The sequence below is a fragment of the Cherax quadricarinatus genome, chromosome 55 (genome assembly GCF_038502225.1).
Source record: "Cherax quadricarinatus isolate ZL_2023a chromosome 55, ASM3850222v1, whole genome shotgun sequence".
Lineage (NCBI taxonomy): Eukaryota > Metazoa > Arthropoda > Malacostraca > Decapoda > Parastacidae > Cherax > Cherax quadricarinatus.
The window spans coordinates 7,892,209-7,913,844 of NC_091346.1; the positions used below are offsets into that span (position 1 = coordinate 7,892,209).

A 21,636-nucleotide genomic window follows, 5' to 3' on the forward strand; every position below is an offset into this window, starting at 1 on the left:
TCCACTGTATGTATGTATGTATGAAAGTTAAGACACATGTGCAACATCTGGATATCTTCATTGTAGACGTTTTGCCATCCAATGGCTTTATCAATACAGATTCTAGGACATAACTGGAAGACAGTAGAACTATATACAAAAGATGAGGTAATCAGTCCCTCAGCCTTGGAGTTAGTGTTCACAGCATCGATGTTGCACATGTGTCTTAACTTTCATATTGTCGGTATTTTATACCTTTCTTGCACAACATGTATGTATGTATGTATACAGTGGACCCTCAACCAGCGATATTAATCCATTCCTGAGAGCTCATCGTTAATCAAAATAATCGTTAGTCAAGTTAATTTTCCCCATAAAAAATAATGGAAATCAAATTAATCCGTGCAAGACACCCCAAAGTATTGAAAAAAAAAAATTTACCACATGAAATATTAATTTTAATACACACAAACTGAAGAAGACATGCACGGTTACATGACACTTACCTTTATTGAAGATCTGGTGATGCTTGATGGGATGGGAGGAGGGGAGACCGTTGATCTTCTTAGTGTTTAGAAGGGGAATCCCCTTCCATTAGCACTTGAGGTAGCAAGTCTTTTTCTGGGGTTACTTCCCTTGTTCTTTTAATGCCACTAGGACCAGCTTCAGAGTCACTGGACTTCTGTCGCACAACATATCTGTCCATAGAGGCCTGTACCTCTCGTTCCTTTATGACTTTCCTAAAGTGGTTCATAACATTGTCAGTGTAATAGTCACCAGCACGGCTTGCAGTAGCTGTGTCAGGGTGATTTTCATCAAAAAAGGTTTGCACTTCAAGCCACTTTGCACACATTTCCTTAATCTTAGAAGTCGGCAACTTCTTCAATTTCTCTATCCCCTCCTCCGAAGCAGTTTCCTCAGGTATGCCCTCTTGCTGATGAAGATGATCTAGCAGCTCATCAGTGGTTAGTTCTTCATTGTCTTCCTCCACCAGCTCTTCCACATCCTCCCCACTAACCTCCAACCCCAAGGACTTTCCCCAATGCCACAATGGATTCCTCAACTGGCATAGGATTCTCAGGGTTAGCCTCAAACCCTTCAAAATCCCTTTTGTCTACACATTCTGGCCACAGTTTTTTCCAAGCAGAGTTCAAGGTCCTCTTAGTCACTTCCTCCCAAGCCTTACCTATAATGCTTACACAATTGAGGATGATAAAATGATCTTTCCAAAACTCTCTTAGAGTCAGTTGAGTTTCTGAGGTCACTACAAAGCTCCTTTCAAACATAGCTTTTGTGTACAGTTTCTTGAAGTTGGAAATGACCTGCTGGTCCATGGGCTGCAGGAGAGGAGTGGTATTAGGAGGCAAAAACGTCACCTCAATGAAGCTCATGTCCCTAGAAAGTCGCTCTGCCAAGTCTGAAGGATGACCAGGAGCATTGTCTAATACCAGAAGGCACTTAAGGTCTAATTTCTTTTCAATTAGGTAATTTTTCACATTGGGGGCAAATGCATGGTGTAACCAGTCATAGAAAAAGTCCCTAGTGACCCATGCCTTACTGTTTGCCCTCCACAGCACACAAATTAGCCTTGACGACATTGTTTTTCCTGAACACACTGGGAGTTTCAGAGTGATACACCAATAAAGGCTTCACTTTGCAATCACCGCTAGCATTGGCACACATCAACAGAGTAAGCCTGTCTTTCATAGGCTTATGTCCTGGGAGTGCCTTTTCCTCCTGAGTAATGTACGTCCTGCTTGGCATTTTCTTCCAAAACAGGCCTGTTTCATCACAATTAAACACTTGTTCAGGTTTCAGTCCTTCACTGTCTATGTACTCCTTGAATTCCTGCACATATTTTTCAGCCGCTTTGTGGTCCGAACTGGCAGCCTCACCATGCCTTATCACACTATGAATGCCACTACGCTTCTTAAATCTCTCAAACCAACCTTTGTTGGCCTTAAATTCACTCACATCACTAGTTGCTGGCATTTTTTTAATTAAATCGTAATGCAACTTCCCAGCCTTTTCACATATGATCGCTTGAGAGATGCTATCTCCTGCTATCTGTTTCTCGTTTATCCACACCAATAAGAGTCTCTCAACATCTTCTACCGCTTGCGATCTCAGTTTCGAAAACATAGTTGCACCTTTGGCAAGAACAGCTTCCTTGATTGCCGTTTTCTTGCCCACAATAGTAGCGATGGTTGATTGGGGTTTATTATACAACCTGACCAGCTCAGAGACACGCACTCCACTTTCATACTTAGCACTGATCTTTTTCTTCATCTCCATAGTAATTCTCACCCTTTTTGCTGTAGAGTTGGCACTAGAAGCTTTCTTGGGGCAGATGGTGACTTATTTTGCAGGTGCAATCACAACAAAGGCTGTGATAATATGAAATGTTCCAGTTGTATGTTTGGAAGCGACCGCGGTGGCTGGCTGCTGGCTTGTAAACACTGGCACCCACGGGACAAGTTAGGCGCGCTCAGGCCAAAGTGGACGCGTCTCGTACGGAACAAATAGCGCTGGTCGGGTTTTTAAGCGCTAGTCAAGGCAAAATTTTTGCGTTAAAATGTATCGCTAGTCAGATTTATCATTAATCGATGCCATCGCTGGTTGAGGGTCCACTGTATATGTATGTCATAGATAGTAGGTTGGTAGACAGCAACCGCCCAGGGAGGTACTATCGTCCTGCCAAGTGAGTGTAAAACGAAAGCCTGTAATTGTTTTACATGATGGTAGGATTGCTGGTGTCCTTTTTTCTGTCTCATGAACATGCAAGATTTCAGGTATGTCTTGCTACTTCTACTTACACTTAGGTCACACTACACATACATGTACAAGCACATATATACACACCCCTATGGGTTTTATTCTATTTTCTTTCTAGTTCTTATTCTTGTTTATTTCCTCTTATCTCCATGGGGAAGGGCAACAGAATTCTTCCTCTGTAAGCCATGTGTGTTGTAAGAGGAGACTAAAATGCCGGGAGCAAGGGGCTAGCAACCTGTTCTCCTGTATATATTACTAAATTTAAAAGGAGAAACTTTTGTTTTTCCTTTTGGGCCACACCGCCTCGGTGGGATACGGCCAGTGTGTTGAAAGAAAGAAAGAAATGTATGTATGTATATATGTATGTATATGTGTATTTTTTTTTTTTCAACAAGTCGGCCATCTCCCACTGAGGCAGGATGACCCAAAAAGAAAGAAAATCCCCAAGAAGAAAATACATTCATCATTATTCAACACTTTCACCTCACTCAACATAATCACTGTTTTTGCAGAGGTGTTCAGAATACAACAATTTGGAAGCATATACATATAAAGATACACAACATATCCTTCCAAACTGCCAATATCCCAAACCCCTCCTTTAAAGTGCAGGCATTGTGCTTCCCATTTCCAGAACTCAAGACTGGCTATATAAAATTACCGGTTTCCCTAAATCCCTTCACTAAATATTGCCCTGCGCACACTCCAACAGCTCGTCATGTCCCAAATACCATTCGTCTTCATTCACTCTTATCTAACTTGCTTAAGCATGCATGCTTGAAGTCCAAGGCTCTCGCCCACAAAACCTCCTTTACCCTCTCTTTCCAACCCTTTCGAGGACGATCCCTACCCCGCCTTCCTTTCCCTATATATTTATAAGCTTTCCATGCCATTCTACTTGGATCCATTCTCTCTAAATGACCCAACCACCTCAACAACCCCTCTTCAGCCCTCTGATTAATACTTTTATTAACTCCACACCTTCTCCTAATTTCCACACTCCAAATTTTCTGCATAATATTTACACCATACATGTTTATAGAGGGGCCACAGATATATCAGATCACTTTCTAGTTGTAGCTACACTGAGAGTAAAAGGTAGATGGGATACAAGGAGAATAGAAGCATCAGGGAAGAGAGAGGTGAAGGTTTATAAACTAAAAGAGGAGGCAGTTAGGGTAAGATATAAACAGCTATTGGAGGATAGATGGGCTAATGAGAGCATAGGCAATGGGGTCGAAGAGGTATGGGGTAGGTTTAAAAATGTAGTGTTAGAGTGTTCAGCAGAAGTTTGTGGTTACAGGAAAGTGGGTGCAGGAGGGAAGAGGAGCGATTGGTGGAATGATGATGTAAAGAGAGTAGTAAGGGAGAAAAAGTTAGCATATGAGAAGTTTTTACAAAGTAGAAGTGATGCAAGGAGGGAAGAGTATATGGAGAAAAAGAGAGAGGTTAAGAGAGTGGTGAAGCAATGTAAAAAGAGAGCAAATGAGAGAGTGGGTGAGATGTTATCAACAAATTTTGTTGAAAATAAGAAAAAGTTTTGGAGTGAGATTAACAAGTTAAGAAAGCCTAGAGAACAAATGGATTTGTCAGTTAAAAATAGGAGAGGAGAGTTATTAAATGGAGAGTTAGAGGTATTGGGAAGATGGAGGGAATATTTTGAGGAATTGTTAAATGTTGATGAAGATAGGGAAGCTGTGATTTCGTGTATTGGGCAAGGAGGAATAACATCTTGTAGGAGTGAGGAAGAGCCAGTTGTGAGTGTGGGGGAAGTTTGTGAGGCAGTAGGTAAAATGAAAGGGGGTAAGGCAGCCGGGATTGATGGGATGAAGATAGAAATGTTAAAAGCAGGTGGGGATATAGGTTTGGAGTGGTTGGTGCAATTATTTAATAAATGTATGGAAGAGGGTAAGGTACCTAGGGATTGGCAGAGAGCATGCATAGTTCCTTTGTATAAAGGCAAAGGGGATAAAAGAGAGTGCAAAAATTATAGGGGGATAAGTCTGTTGAGTATACCTGGTAAAGTGTATGGTAGAGTTATAATTGAAAGAATTAAGAGTAAGATGGAGAATAGGATAGCAGATGAACAAGGAGGCTTTAGGAAAGGTAGGGGGTGTGTGGACCAGGTGTTTACAGTGAAACATATAAGTGAACAGTATTTAGATAAGGCTAAAGAGGTCTTTGTGGCATTTATGGATTTGGAAAAGGCGTATGACAGGGTGGATAGGGGGGCAGTGTGGCAGATGTTGCAAGTGTATGGTGTAGGAGGTAGGTTACTGAAAGCAGTGAAGAGTTTTTACGAGGATAGTGAGGCTCAAGTTAGAGTATGTAGGAAAGAGGGAATTTTTTTCCCAGTAAAAGTAGGCCTTAGACAAGGATGTGTGATGTCACCGTGGTTGTTTAATATATTTATAGATGGGGTTGTAAGAGAAGTAAATGCGAGGGTCTTGGAAAGAGGCGTGGAGTTAAAAGATAAAGAATCACACACAAAGTGGGAGTTGTCACAGCTGCTCTTTGCTGATGACACTGTGCTCTTGGGAGATTCTGAAAAGAAGCTGCAGAGATTGGTGGATGAATTTGGTAGGGTGTGCAAAAGAAGAAAATTAAAGGTGAATACAGGAAAGAGTAAGGTTATGAGGATAACAAAAAGATTAGGTGATGAAAGATTGAATATCAGATTGGAGGGAGAGAGTATGGAGGAGGTGAACGTATTCAGATATTTGGGAGTGGACGTGTCAGCGGATGGGTCTATGAAAGATGAGGTGAATCATAGAATTGATGAGGGAAAAAGAGTGAGTGGTGCACTTAGGAGTCTGTGGAGACAAAGAACTTTGTCCTTGGAGGCAAAGAGGGGAATGTATAAGAACATAAGAACATAAGAACGAAGGAACACTGCAGAAGGCCTACTGGCCCATGCGAGGCAGGTCCAAGTCTCCTACCGGCTTAAGCCAATGCACCCAACCTAGTCAGGTCAGGTCACATTGACTTAAGGGAGGAACACGGCAACCGACCTGTTAGCACAAGCTATCAGGTCTAACTCACACCCACCCACATCTACTCATGTATTTATCCAACCTATTTTTAAAGCTACACAACGTTCTGGCCTCTATAACGGTACTTGGGAGTTTGTTCCACTCATCCACAACTCTATTACCAAACCAGTACTTTCCTATATCCTTCCTGAATCTGAATTTTTCCAACTTAAAACCATTGCTGCGAGTCCTGTCTAGGCTAGATATTTTCAGCACACTATTTACATCCCCTTTATTTATTCCTGTCTTCCACTTATACACCTCAATCATATCCCCCCTAATTCTACGTCTTTCTAGAGAGTGCAGTTTCAGGGCCCTTAGTCTATCCTCATAGGGAAGGTTTCTGATACATGGGATCATCTTTGTCATCCTCCTCCTTTGTATAGTTTTACCAACGCTCTTATATGGGTGTGAAGCGTGGGTGATGAATGTTGCAGCGAGGAGAAGGCTGGAGGCAGTGGAGATGTCGTGTCTGAGGGCAATGTGTGGTGTGAATATAATGCAGAGAATTCGTAGTTTGGAAGTTAGGAGGAGGTGCGGGATTACCAAAACTGTTGTCCACAGGGCTGAGGAAGGGTTGTTGAGGTGGTTTGGACATGTAGAGAGAATGGAGCGAAACAGAATGACTTCAAGAGTGTATCAGTCTGTAGTGGAAGGAAGGCGGGGTAGGGGTCGGCCTAGGAAAGGTTGGAGGGAGGGGGTAAAGGAGGTTTTGTGTGCGAGGGGCTTGGACTTCCAGCAGGCATGCGTGAGCGTGTTTGATAGGAGTGGATGGAGACAAATGTTTTTTAATACTTGACGTGCTGTTGGAGTGTGAGCAAAGTAACATTTATGAAGGGATTCAGGGAAACCGGCAGGCCGGACTTGAGTCCTGGAGATGGGAAGTACAGCGCCTGCACTCTGAAGGAGGGGTGTTAATGTTGCAGTTTAAAAACTGTAGTGTAAAGCACCCTTCTGGCAAGACAGTGATGGAGTGAATGATGGTGAAAGTTTTTCTTTTTCGGGCCACCCTGCCTTGGTGGGAATTGGCCAGTGTGATAATAATAAAAAACATTGCCCTTAGATAGGACATCTCCACTGGCTCCAACCATCACCTCGCTGCTGCATTTACAACCCAAGCTTCACACCCGTATAAGAGTGTTGGTACCACTATACTTTCATACATTCCTTTCTTTACCTCCATAGATAACATTCTTTGTCTCCACATATACCTCAATGCACCACTCACCTTTTTTTCCTTCATCAATTCTATGATTAACCTCATCCTTCATAAATCCATCCGCTGACACGTCAACTCCCAAATATATGAAAACATTCACTTCTTCCATATTCCTCCTCTCCAATAAGATATCCAGTTTTTCTTTATCTAAATCATTTGATACCCTCATCACCTTACTCTTTTCTATGTTCACTTTCAACTTTTTACCTTTACACACATTCCCAAACTCGTCCACTAACCATTGCAATTTTTCTTTAGAATCTCCCATAAGCACAGTATCATCAGCAAAAAGTAACTGTCAATTCCCACTTTGTATTTGATTCCACATAATTTATTCCCACCTCTCTCCTGAACACCCTAGCATTTACTCCTTTTACAACCCTATCTATAAATATATTAAACAACCATGGTGACATTACACATCTCTCTCTAAGACCTACTTTTACTGGGGAGTAGTCTTAATTCTCTTCTACACATCCTAACCTGAGCCTCACTATACACATAAAAACTCTTTATAGCATTTAGTAACTTACTACCTATGCCATATACTTGCAACATCTGCCACATTGCTCCCCTATCCACTCTATCATATGCCTTTTCTAAATCCATAAAGCAACAAAAACTTCCCTACTTTTATCTAAATACTGTTCACATACATGTATATGCTTCAATGTAAACACCTGATCTACAAATCCCCTACCCACTCTAAAACCTCATTGCTAATCAGCATTCCTACATTCTGTCTTACCTCTAATTCTTTCAATAATAACCATGCTGTACACTTTTCCTGGTATACTCAGTAAACTAATTCCTCTATAATTTTTACAATCTTTTTTGTCCCCTTTCCCATTATATAAAGGAACTATACATGCTCTCTGACAATCCCTAGGTACCTTCCCCTCTATCATACATTTATTAAACAAAAATACCAACCACTCCAACACTATATCCCCACCTTCCCCTGCTTTTAACATTTCTGTCATGATCCCGTCAGTTCCAGCTGCTTTACCCCTTTTCATTCTACATAATGCCTCACACACCTCCCCCACACTTACATCCTGGTCTTCTTCACTCCTAAAAAATGATGCACTTCCCTGGCCAATGCATGAAATTACTGCCTCCCTTTCTTCGTCGACATTTAAAAGTTCCTCAAAATATTCTCGCCATCTACCCAATACCTCCATCTCCCCGTCTACTAACTCCCCTACTCTGTTTTTAGCTGACAAATCCATTCGTTCCCTTTGACTGTTTCGATCGTATATATACGTCTTTCGAGCCACCGTGTTTGACGTATATATACTCAAAAGTTCTAGTGGCTTCAAATCAAGCAGGAGAGAGCTGGTAGGCCCACATGTTAGAGAATGGGTCTGTGTGGCCAGTGTGCACCATATAATAAAAATCCTGCAGCACGCAGTGCATAATGAGAAAAAAAAAACTCCGACCATTTTTTTGGATTAAAACGCCGACTTTGTGGTGTATTTTCATATAGTATTTATGGTTGTATTCTCGTTTTCTTGGTCTCACTTGATAGAATGGAAAACATGTTATAGAAATAGATGTGATTTTGATTGGTTTTACTATGAAAAGAACCTTGAAATGGAGCTCAAAGTAGGGAATATGTTTGATTTTTGCCAAAGTTCCAAAGTAAACAAATGATGTCATTGTTCAATAAATGTTCAACTAGCCATTCTGATATCCATTCACGAATGGGTTGACATTATTTATACAATTATTAAAATATTGCAGTAGTCTGCATAACAGTAAATCTTCTATTTTTTGTTTGAATAACAATTCAAAATAGAAAGCAAGAGTAATATCAGAAGGGCCTGGAGACGTGACTGATGAACAAAGAAAATGTTATTTTAGAGCCAGAAATGTCTGCATTGTTCATTCTGGACCCTATTTTGAAATTGGCATATTTTTTAATTTGCTTGAAATTGGCCAAATTGCAAATTTCTGACCACATTATTGGGTAGTTGAAATCAGTAAATGCGCAGTTTCTTGAACTCAATCGATAGAACAAATGGAGTTCTAAAGAAGTAGCTATGAGTTTTGTCGACTGGAACAATGGAATTAGCCGAAAATAGGGCTCAAAGTGGGCGAAATTGCTGATTCGTGAATATCGCTGAGGTCTCTTAACTTTGTGAGAGTATAACTTTGTAAGTTTTCCATCAAATTTTGCTCTTTTGGTGTCATTACCATCGGGAAAAGATTCTCTATCATTTCTTAAGAATTTTTTTTTTTTTTTTTCGAAAATTTTTCAACACCAGGAGACACCTCAGGATTTGGGGTTTTGACAGTCAAGGGGTTAACTTGTTTAACTCACTCCAAAAATTTTTCTAATTTTCATTAAAATTTCTTGACAGTGCCTCTCCCACTCTATCATCTGCTCTCCTTTTGCACTCTCTCACCACCTTTCTTTTACTCTCCATATACAGTGGACCCCCGCTTAACGATCACCTCCCAATGCGACCAGTTATGTAAGTGTATTTATGTAAGTGCGTTTGTACGTGTATGTTTGGGGGTCTGAAATGGACTAATCTACTTCACAATATTCCTTATGGGAACAAATTCGGTCAGTACTGGCACCTGAACATACTTCTGGAATGAAAAAATATCGTTATCCGGGGGTCCACTGTTCTCTACTCTTATAACACTTCTGCTTTGTAAAAATATCTCGTAAGCTACCTTTTTCTGTTTTATCACACCCTTTACTTCATCTTTCCACCAATCACTCCTCCTTCCTCCTGCACCCACCCTCCTATAACCACAAATGTCTGCCCACATTCTAATACAGTGGACCCCCGGTTAACGATATTTTTTCATTCCAGAAGTATGTTCATGTGCCAGTACTGACTGAATTTGTTCCCATAAGGAATATTGTGAAGTAGATTAGTCCATTTCAGACCCCCAAACATACACGTACAAACGCACTTTCATAAATACACTTACATAATTGGTCGCATTGGGAGGTGATCGTTACGCGGGGGTCCACTGTACTGCATTTTTAAAACTATTCCAACCCTCTTCAACTTCCTCATTACTCATACTTGCACTAGCCCACCTTTCTGCCAATAGTTGCTTATATCTCACCCAAACTTCCTCCTCTCTTAGTTTATACACTTTCACCTCCCTCTTACTTGTTGTTGCCCTTTTCCTCTTGTCCCATCTATCTTTTACTCTTACTGTAGCTACAACTAAATAATGATCCGATGTATCAGCTGCCCCTCTGTAAACATGTATGTCCTGGAGCCTATCCCTTAAACCTTTTATCCACCAATACATAATCTAACAAACTATTTTCATTACGTGCTACATCATACCTTGTATATTTGTTTATCCTCTTCTTAATAAAAGATGTATTACTTATTACCAAACCTCTTTCTACACATAGCTCAATTAAAGGCCCCCCATTTACATTTACCCTTGGCACCCCAGATTTACCTACTGCTCCCACCACAGCATTTTTACCCACTTTAGCATTGAAATCCCCAACCACAAGTACTCTCACACTTGGTTCAAAACTCCCCAAGCATTCATTCAACATTTCCAAAAATCTCTCTCTCTCCTCTACACTTCTCTCTTGTCCAGGTGCATATACACTTACTATAACCCACTTTTCACATCCAACCTTTATTTTACTCCACATAATCCTTGAATTAAAACATTTATACTCCCTCTTTTCCTGCCATAACTTATCCTTCAACATTATTGCTACTCCTTCTTTAGCTCTAACTCTATTTGAAACCCCTGACCTAATCCCATTTACTTCTGTCCACTTAAAGTATCCTACCCCCTTCAGCTTTGTTTCACTTAAAACCAGGACATCCAGCTTCTTCTCATTCATAACATCCACAATCATCTCTTTCTTATCATTCACACAACATCCATGCACATTCAGACATCCCACTTTGACAGTTTTCTTCTTATTCTTTTTAGTAATTATTACAGGAGAAGGGGTTACTAGCCCATTGTAAATTTGGAGAGCAAATTTTAGGTGACTTTTGACTCATTCTAGACTTGATAATGGTCCAGGATTAACGAAACATAATCTAAATTTTCTTCTCCAAATTGTAGAATAATTGTGAAGTGTTGCAGTCATGATATTGTGACTTTTATTCTACTATTTGCTATACCTGTTTTATACTTGCTAGTTGTACATAAAATTGAGCAACAAATTGATACAATAAGGCAGTACTTGTACATATATTCCCTGCCATACATGCTTTCTCTTTGGTTATGTGAACCAAATGCTGGATTTGTATCACTCTTCTTCATGTGTTGAAGCTGTACTACTACCAGTTACTTAATATTTAATTTATTCCCATTACCTATGATCATTACTTTGATTTTAGCCTCATATTTAGACATTTTCTTATTCTCAAAAATTTCATCATTTTCTCTTTCTATATATTGTTGCAATCCTTAACAGTTTTTAGATTTCATTCTTACATTCAGTGTTGCAGTCATTTTATGTCTTCTCCAATAGGTGCGACAGCATGTTAAGAATTTAGCTGTACATCAGAGATTTTATACAGCTCTTGCTCTTCATGATTTAGTCCACGAGGTACCACTGAACACTGTGGCCAGGAAGTATGGTGCCACACGAGGAATACTTCAGTCTCTCCAGCAAACGGCTGCCACATTTGCTGGTAGGTTTATCATGTAGGCAAGATCTTTCTGGTGTATTGTTTAAAATGTTTCATACTGGTTTGTTCCATGAAAAACACTTGCTGGTATGTTTATCACATAGGTGAGATCTTTCTGGTGTATTGTTGAAAATGTTCCGTACTTATTTGAGACAGCCAGTGTATTGAATGGGTTGGGTTTCAGGCCCTGTCAGGTCCCCCAAACCTCACTTATGTCCGTACAGTACCTATACAGTCAAACCCTGGCATTTGTAAGAGTTGAGTTCATCTCAGTGACGTAAATTTTGAAACTTCGGATAATGGGAAATTTTGTATCTCCAAATATTTAAATATTCTTGGCCCTATGTCTTTAACCCTTTGACTGTCGCGGCCGTATATATACGTCTTACGAGGTACCGTGTTTGACGTATATATAATCATAAATTCTAGCGGCTTCAAATCAAGCAGGAGAAAGCTGGTAGGCCCACATGTGAGAGAATGGGTCTGTGTGGTCAGTGTGCACCATATAAAAAAAATCCTGGAGCACGCAGTACATAATGAGAAAAAAAAAACTCCGACCGTTTTTTTTAATTAAAATGCCGACTTTGTGGTCTATTTTCGTATAGTATTTATGGTTGTATTCTTGTTTTCTTGGGCTCATTTGATAGAATGGAAAACATATTATAGAAATAGAGGTGATTTTGATTGATTTTACTATAAAAAGAACCTAGAAATGGAGCTCAAAGTAAGGGAAATGTTTGATTTTTGCCAATGTTCAAAAGTAAACAAATGATGCCATTGTCCAATAAATGTCCAACTAGCCATTCTAATATGCAGTCATGAATGGGTTGATGTTATTTATACAATTATTTCAGTATTGCAGTAGTCTGCATAATAGTAAGTCTTCTATTTTTTGTTTGAATAAAAATTCAAAATAGAAAGCAAGAGTAATATCAGAGGGGCCTGGAGACATGACTGATGAACAAAGGAAATGTTGTTTTAGAGCCAGGAATGTCTGCATTGTTCATTCTGGACCTTATTTTGAAATTGTCATATTTTTTAGTTTTCGTGAAATTGGCCAAATTGCAAATTTCTGACCACATTATTAGGTAGTTGTAATCGGTAAATGGGCATTTTTTTATACTCAATCGATAGCAAAAACGCAGTTCTAAAGAAAAAGCTATGAGTTTGGGCGACTGGAACAATGGAATTAGCCGAAAATAGGGCTCAAAGTAGGCGAAATCGCCGATTTGTAAACAGCGCCGAGGTCGCTAATTTTGCGAGAGCATAATTCCGTCAGTTTTCCATCAAATTTCGTTTTTTTTGGTGTCATTACAATCGGAAAAAGATTCTCTATCATTTCATAAGAAAAAATATTTTTTTTTTTTTTTAAATTTTGCGACACCAGGAGACACCTCAGGATTGAGGGTTGCGACAGTCAAAGGGTTAAATACTGCTGTAATCATAATGCTAACATTCATTAGAAAGAACAAGCACATTACAGTTATTTTTTTTTTAAGGGTTATGTACGAAGTGAAAAAACAATTGGTACCAAGATAAATAATCTGAGCTGTCTGCAAAATGGCCTTTGGTTAATGTGTTATAAATTTTATCATATGGATTACAAAGCATGTGATTTGAGGGGTACAATTGTTCAAAGTTCAGGTTTTAGTGACAACTAGTGAACATGACCACTGAAATTTTTCTTTTCATTTTTTATTGTGTGTATACCTGATTTATGATATTCAAATGCTCAGTCAGTCTTCTTATTCTCAATTTCATGAAAATTTTCGGTTTTGTTGTTAGTATAAATACCATGATAAAATTCTGTGTGGTGCTATAAAAACATTTGAAGAATATTTGGAGCTTGCTGCGATAAAAGAATGTATTGTAAATAAAAATCGTGAGTAAAAACAACAAATGTGTACATACATTTTCATCGTGATTGTGAAATGTTTACTATTGTAATATGATGGGGAATCTCTGCTAATGTTATGCACTGCAATATTCTCAGTCACATAACTCATCTATTTTTACTATACCATATCTGTGTATACCTGAAGAGGGTTTTGGGGGTCAATGCCCCCACGGTCTGGTCTGTGACTAGGCCTCATGGTGGAAGAACTAGAAGTATGCTTGTGTCATTTGCTTGGTTGATTGTAGCAATAATGACATGTGCAGTCAGCAGGCTTTAAACTTAACAAAAAACAAGTACCAAGCTTATTTAATTTCTTAGTGAACAAAATCTTTGTTACATTATAAGAACCTGTGTTAAGTGAGGGGTAAGTATATTGCATAATGTAAATTTACATATTTTAATCATATAAAATTGAAATGTATAAATGTATTTATTCAAGGATTATGTGGATTAAAATAAAGGTTGGATGTGAAAAGTGGGTTATAGTAAGCATATATGCACCTGGAGAAGAGAGAAGTGTAGAGGAGAGAGAGATTTTGGGAAATGTTGAATGAATGTATGGGGAGTTTTGAACGAAGTGTGAGAGTACTTGTGGTTGGGGATTTCAGTGCTAAAGTGGGTAAAAATGTTGTGGAGGGAGTAGTAGGTAAATTTGGGGTGCCAGGGGTAAATGAAAATGGGGAGCCTTTAATTGAGCTATGTGTAGAAAGAGGTTTGGTAATAAGTAATACATATTTTATGAAAAAGAGGATAAATAAATATACAAGGTATGATGTAGCACATAATGAAAGTAGTTTGTTAGATTATGTATTGGTGGATAAAAGGTTGATGGGTAAGCTCCAGGGTGTACATGTTTATAGAGGGGCAACTGATATATCGGATCATTATTTAGTTGTAGCTACAGTTAGAGTAAGAGGTAGATGGGACAAGAGGAAAATGGGAACAACAAGTAAGAGAGAGGTGAAAGTGTATAAACTAAAGGAGGAGGAAGTTCGGGTGAGATATAAGCAACTATTGGCAGAAAGGTGGGCTAGTGCAAGTATGAGTAGTGGGGGGGGGGGCTGAAGAGGGTTGGAATAGTTTTAAAAATGTAGTAATAGAATGTGGGGCAGAAGTTTGTGGTTATAGGAGGGTGGATGCAGGAGGAAATTAGGAGAAGGTATGGAGTTAATAAAAGTATTAGTCAGAGGGCTGAAGAGGGATTGTTGAGGTGGTTTGGTCATTTAGAGAGAATGGATCAAAGTAGAATGATATGGAAAGCGTATAAATCTGTAGGGGAAGGAAGGCAGGGCAGGGGTCATCCTCGAAAATGTTGGAGGGATAGGGTAAAGGAGGTTTTGTGGGCAAGGGGCTTGGACTTCCAGCAAGTGTGCATGAGCATGTTTGATAGGAGTGAATGGAGACGAATGGTATTTGGAACCTGACGAGCTGTTGGCGTGTGAGCAGGGTTATATTTAGTGAAAGAATTCAGGGAAATCGGTTATTTTTGTATAGCTGGACTTGAGTCCTGGAAATGGGAAGTACAATGCCTGCACTTTAAAGGAGAGGTTTGGGATATTGGCAGTTTGGAGGGATATGTTGTGTATCTTTATACGTATATGCTTCTAAACTGTTGTATTCTGAGCACCTCTGCAAAAACAGTGATTATGGGTGAGTGAGTTGAAAGTATTTAACCCTTTGACTGTTGCAACCCCCAATCCTGAGGTGTCTCCTGGTGTCGCAAAATTTAAAAAAAAAAAAAAAAAAAATTCTTATGAAATGATAGAGAATCTTTTCCCGATTGTAAAGACACCAAAAAAAACGAAATTTGATGGAAAACTGACGGAATTACGCTCTCGCGAAGTTAGCGACTTCGGCGATATTTACAAATCGGCGATTTCGCTTACTTTGAGCCCTATTTTCGGCTAATTCCATTATTCCAGTCAACCAAACTCATAGCTATTTCTTCAGAACTCCATTTTTTTCCATTGACTGAGTACAAGAAACTGCCCATTTACCGATTTCAACTACCCAATAACATGGTCAGAAATTTGCAATTTGGCCAATTTCACGAAAATTAAAAAATATGACAATTTCAAAATAAGGACCAGAATGAACAATGCAGACATTCGTGGCTCTAAAATAACATTTTCTTTGTTCATCAGTCATGTCTCCAGGCCCCTGTGATATTACTCTTGCCTTTTATTTTGAAATTTTATTCAAACAAAAAATAGAAGATTTACTGTTATGCAGACTACTGCAATGCTGTAATAATTGTAAAAATTACATCAACCCATTCATGACTGCGTATTAGAATGGCTATTTGGACATTTATTGGACAATGACATCATTTATTTACTTCTTTTTATAGTAAAATTAATCAAAATCACCTCTGTTTGTATAATATAGTTTCCATTCTATCAATTGAGACCAAGAAAACGAGAATACAACCACAAATACTATACGAAAATAGACCACAAAGTCGGAGTTTTTTTTTTCCTCATTATGCACTGTGTGCTCCAGGATTTTTTTTATATGGTGCACACTGACCACACAGACCCATTCTCTCACATGTGGGCCTACCAGCTTTCTCCTGCCTGATTTGAAGCCGCTAGAATTTATGAGTATATATACGTCAAAGACAGTACCTCGTAAACGTATATATACGGCCACGACAGTCAAAGGGTTAATGATGATGAAAGTATTTTCTTTTTGGGGATTTTCTTTCTTTTTGGGTTACCCTGCTTCAGTGAGAGACGGCCGACTTGTTAAAAAAATAAAAAATAAAAAATATATTTATGTTAGCTGACTAACATAAATTTAATGACAGTAACTTTTTTGCCTCCAGGAATGGTTACTGTGTTTTGCAATCGCCTTGGATGGCATAATCTTGAGTTACTTGTTACTCAGTTTCAAGATCGTCTGCACTTTGGAATTCAGCGAGAATTGTGTGACTTAGTCCGGTTGTCACATGTTAATGGCCAGCGTGCTCGAGAGTTGTATAATGCAGGACTGGAGACTGTCACTCTGGTGGCTCATGCTAATCCTCTTGATGTAGAGAATATATTACATTCCGCTTCACCATTTCACAGGTAATGCTTGTTCAGTTTCATCTTTATAGCCATCTTTACATTATATATCTGTATAACTTTTTTTTTCTTTTAGAACATCTCTTGTCTTAAGTGTATAGCTTGTATAGAATGTAATTATTTTAACAGCTTTAAGTGTTAAGAGTTTTAAAGAAGCGAATTAAAATTACTCTTAAAGTTTCATATAATGAATGATTTGGCCATCACTCAAGTGATGCCATTGCTTCTTTTATGCACAGAGTAACAAGACTGTGTGAGGAGTATATTCATTGCCTCAGCAAGTGTATGCAAGCAGAAAACTAAACTGTAAAATAGACAAATAGTAATACAAACAAGAAAAAAATTTCAATTGTGTAACTCTTCTCCTGATTCAACTTAACTTCTTATTCAGTCAGATTTGATAATGATCCATGACAGAGGGAAGACTTGTCTAAAGATTTATCTCCAATCTATGGGTAGTGATGGTGAATTACTTGGCTAAATTTTTTTTTTTTGCAGATTTTGCTTGCATTCTGTCCCTACAGTCAAGTGTAGAACAGTACTGTAGATAGCATTAGCATAGAAAAATCTTCTGCTGTCTGCCTTTTTCATGAACCTCTATTAGTCATGGTGTAAAAATGGCTTGATATTGTACAGTAAATTTACTTGAAGATAAATGGCAAAAAGCCAACAAGTAGAGATTGAAGAAACCTATTCCATAGGTGAAATGTCTCAACAAATTTCCTTTCTGCAATTGCTTCTTTTTCTCCAATAAATTCATTTGCTAACATGCTTCACATTTAAAGATTTTTATCTCTGTTAATTTCTGTATCAGCACATGTGTGTCTGTTGTCAGAGATGTAGAAGGATTGTTCTTGATCAGAAATCAATAATAGTAAAATTTTGCTCATTCAGCTGAGTAATTCATCACTGCACATTCACATTCATTGGCAAATATTTATATACACAGTTCCCCTCAAGGAAGGTTCCTTGATGTTGGTGAGGGGCTCTTGATTTAGGGAATTGGATCTGTGCTCCAGTTCCCCGAATTAAGCCTGAATGCCTTCCACATCCCCCCCCCCAGGCGCTGTATAATCCTCCGGGTTTAGCGCTTCCCCCTTGATTATAATAATAATAATAATATATACACAGTTGATTATCCTGCAGATAACTAGCAAATACAACCAGTCATATAGTTCAGGTACATCTGTGACTACACTGACTAGCTAGTATTTTGCAAGTCACTTCACCAGCTCTCAACTCATTTAGATGTGCTTACAAAATATTAGAAGACTATTAATCATGTTCAGTGATATGCCATTGTAGTGTTAAGTTAGGCTAACTTAAACTTGCCCAAAATGCTTTACATAACCATGGGTTCTCTAGTGTCAACCATTTCTGTATAAACAATGTACCATTTTAAAATAAACTTGTATTTGTACAGTGGACCCCTGGTTAACAATATTTTTTCACTCCATAAGTATGTTCAGGTGCCAGTACTGACCGAATTTATTCCCATAAGGAATATTGTGAAGTAGATTAGTCCATTTCAGACCCCCAAACATACACGTACAAACGCACTTACATAAATACACTTACATAATTGGTCGCATTCGGAGGTAATCGTTATGCGGGGGTCCACTGTATTTGTATTATGTATCAGATAGCCATAAGGAAATTTTTTTTTTATCAAAGTTCAAATCATTGGCATGTTCTATTGTACTGTAAGATATTACCAATGTATTTGGTTGTGCTTTTGTAAACCTGAAACTTCAGAATCAGTGATCATTAAACATTACTTCCCTACAAGGGGATGCACCTTGATGGTGGTAAAGGACTCTTGATTCAAGGAATTGCAGCTACCCTTTCCATAGAATAATCCTGATTATGCCCTCCTTCCCTCCCTTATGTTCTCAAGCACTGAATGATCTTTTCATGTTTAGCATTTCCTCATGAATGTAGTAATAATAATAACAATAATAATCCATCATATATGTATATGGTTTTGTGAGCAGCAACAAGATGAGAGATAACGGGAGTCGTCCAGAGGGCACCATCTGGTTATCATCTAGTCGTCCCCTAACTGAGGCTCAGGTTGCTGCTCTCATTGTCACTGAAGCTCGCCAGTTAGTACAGGTGAGGTACTTGCTTAAGTGGTCCAGGGAGAGAGATGAATATGCAGAATCAACTTGTCGTTCACATTTGGTATCATGTGTTTGAATTGCATGAATAGAATTTCAGTAGTATATAAGTATACACTCTTTGCTACAATATGTAGCAAAGAATGTTCTATTGTCAGGTAATTATACAGAAATAAAAGTTATTATACATTAACCTATCCAAACCTAACTTATGCTGACCAAGAAAAATATAATTTTTTTTTTTTTGAATGTTTATGAATCCAGAAAATCATGCGTGGCAATTCATGTGAATCTGGCTGCCCTAATTAGAGGACAGGTTGACAGAAAAGGTGGACTAGATGTTTTTAAATTTTGTTTTATTTGAGAGTTGAACAGTAGATCTAACGTGTCGCAGACAGGATTTAGGAATAGACATAGATATAAGAGAGACAGTTGTGCCATTTGGTTGAAAGTTAAGAAGTGGGACTAAGAGCTGGAGCTCACTGCCCCCTCCCACACCAAAAAAAAATAAATAGACAAATAGATATAAAAATGGGTAATTACAAAGTGTATTAGAGCTTGGGATAGTTGAGTTGTTAGGTGAAGATTATTTTTATATTGTCAAAAACCTAGAGAGATTTGTCGTTTTTGGGATGCAGTTTTAGTGTTTAAAGATACTGTGAATTATGTTTTAGAGTACTGATTAATAATAATGACAAATTGGCATTGATTCTGTATGATCTATAATATTATGATATTGTTTTATTTCCAATGTTTGTACTGTGTATCTGGTATATTAAATCTTAAGAATGGCAGCTCCAGTAATATTTAAGGTTACATTAATGGCAAAACGATATAAAACATTTGTATTATCAATTTCAGAAAGAGCTTGGTATAGCTTCAATAGACTGGACACACAAATCTAAAGGAGTCACTACACCAGCAAAAGAGTCACCCACACTTTCTTGTGCTTCATATTCAGCAAATCGTAGAGTCATCATTGGGAAGCGAAGGAACTCATCCTCTCCGAATTTCATACTGCAGTCTTCAGCAACAAGAGTAGGAGATAGTGTCTCTTCAGTAGATGTAAAAAGTGGAACCAAGGGAGTTATAGCACCTGTAGGTACAGTAAAAGCAGGTAAACGATTATCACCATTAGCACTGATTCTGAGGAGGAAGTCGAAGTCACCCAGAATCACTAATGACTCAGAAAAAATGTTACTTGAAAACTGTATGCAAGACCAGATAAATTCAGAAACCTCTGTGCCAGTGCAGCTACCTGAAGAACAAGAAGATAATAATGTAAAGTATACTGCAAGTATTGAACATTCTCACTCTCATATGGAAGTTCCAGAAAATAAAGGGAACAAACATAATGTGATTGGACTGGCAACTGAAATAATTATAAGAACTTCTGAAAATGATAGGAAAGATATAGAAAATGTAAATATTGACAGTGATTTAGCTAACGGGAACCAGCCAAGAAATGAGGATAGTAATAACAAGAGCCATGATATAGATTACTATACAGAAAAGAAAGATAGGAAAAACACTCAAGATATGATCAAAAATGAAACAAATATTGTAGATAAAGATGCTGGTAAAAATAACAATGCACAAAATATGGAAATCATACAGAATGTAAATATAATAGAACACACAGAAATTATTTCTGGCAATAAACTACCCAACTTATGTTCAGGAAATAATAACAGCAATAATTCTGAAAATAACTCCTCTATTGCTGGCTTATTATTTGGAAGACATAAAACCAAAAAAAAAAATATGGAAATGGTTAATTTAAGCAAAGGTACCAAATCTTTTGTTATTCCTGAATCACAGGAAGATAAATCAGACAATATATTTTCACCCAAAAGACATAAAAATGTGAAAAGCAATTTTGGTACCCTGAAATCGACCAATGCTGCAGGTAAATTTAACAATGAATTCAGCGGGATCAACAATCCAGAGCTTAGGAATACTTCTTATCAGCCTTGTGAAGAGATTATTCCAGAAATGAAGGACACAAGAGCATATGATAACATCAGTGGTATAGATGAGGATTGCAGTAAGGGTATGAACACAAGCACTCCCATAGGTAAAGGATGCAAGAGGAGTAATACTCTTTCTGCTAAAACTTGCATTACTAACTCTGGTACCCTTATGACTTCAGCAGTACTACAAGGTATGATGGCAGGAGACATGACACAAGAATCTGAACCTAATTGGAATGTTGAGGATTTGCAAAACATCAGTATATCTTGTGAGGAAGAAGTTAGTAAGGTGCATGAGAGCATCAAAAGGAAAGAAAACAGTGATTTATTTGATGAAAGCAGTGATAGAGATCTAACTGTTAAACAGTCTACACATTCATCTCCTATATTTGTAAATGCCACTGAAATGCATCTTAAAAATGACATACCAAAGCCCAGTGATTTTTCAAAAAATAATTTGTATCTTACAGCAAAAGTAAACCACAATATACAAAGTTTTGATCTTTCTAAATCACTGAAAGATGGTCTTTTAAAGACAATGGATTCATGTGATTTTTGTTCAGGATCTGAGAATGTGTCTTTTCAAGATGTTCAAAGCAAAGAATCTAAAAGAAATTATGAGGCACAAACTATGGGCACATTTGAAGTACAAAAAAGCAGTGAAGAGGACAGACAGGAACATATTAAAAGATTTGGTGTTCATAGTGGTAATTTTGATCAGCAACATCTGAATTACACATTAATTCCTGATCACACAGCAAATTTAAAAAGAAAATTGACAGAATATCCTAAAGTTTTAACAGAAAACAATAAAAAGAGATCCCCACATAGCAATATATTCTCTCAGGGTTTTATTTCAGATAAATTAATAAATTATAATATTTTGAAAGTGCCAGCTGAGGCTGAGAATGAGAGATTATGTGA

The 21,636-nt window shown here is 38.0% G+C and overlaps 1 protein-coding gene across 3 annotated transcripts in view; it reads left to right on the forward strand.

Moving 5' to 3' along the window:
* PolQ (DNA polymerase theta) overlaps positions 1 to 21,636 on the forward strand; it is a 270,991-nt gene that overhangs the window by 144,040 nt on the left and 105,315 nt on the right. For all 3 annotated transcript variants that reach the window (XM_070096805.1, XM_070096803.1, XM_070096804.1), the window contains 4 exons: positions 11,495 to 11,657; positions 16,379 to 16,622; positions 18,614 to 18,734; positions 19,601 to 21,636. The exon at positions 19,601 to 21,636 is cut by the window's right edge and continues 1,121 nt beyond it. In XM_070096805.1, the coding sequence (XP_069952906.1) occupies positions 11,495 to 11,657; positions 16,379 to 16,622; positions 18,614 to 18,734; positions 19,601 to 21,636 (2,564 nt within the window). The remainder of the gene's footprint in view (positions 1 to 11,494; positions 11,658 to 16,378; positions 16,623 to 18,613; positions 18,735 to 19,600) is intronic.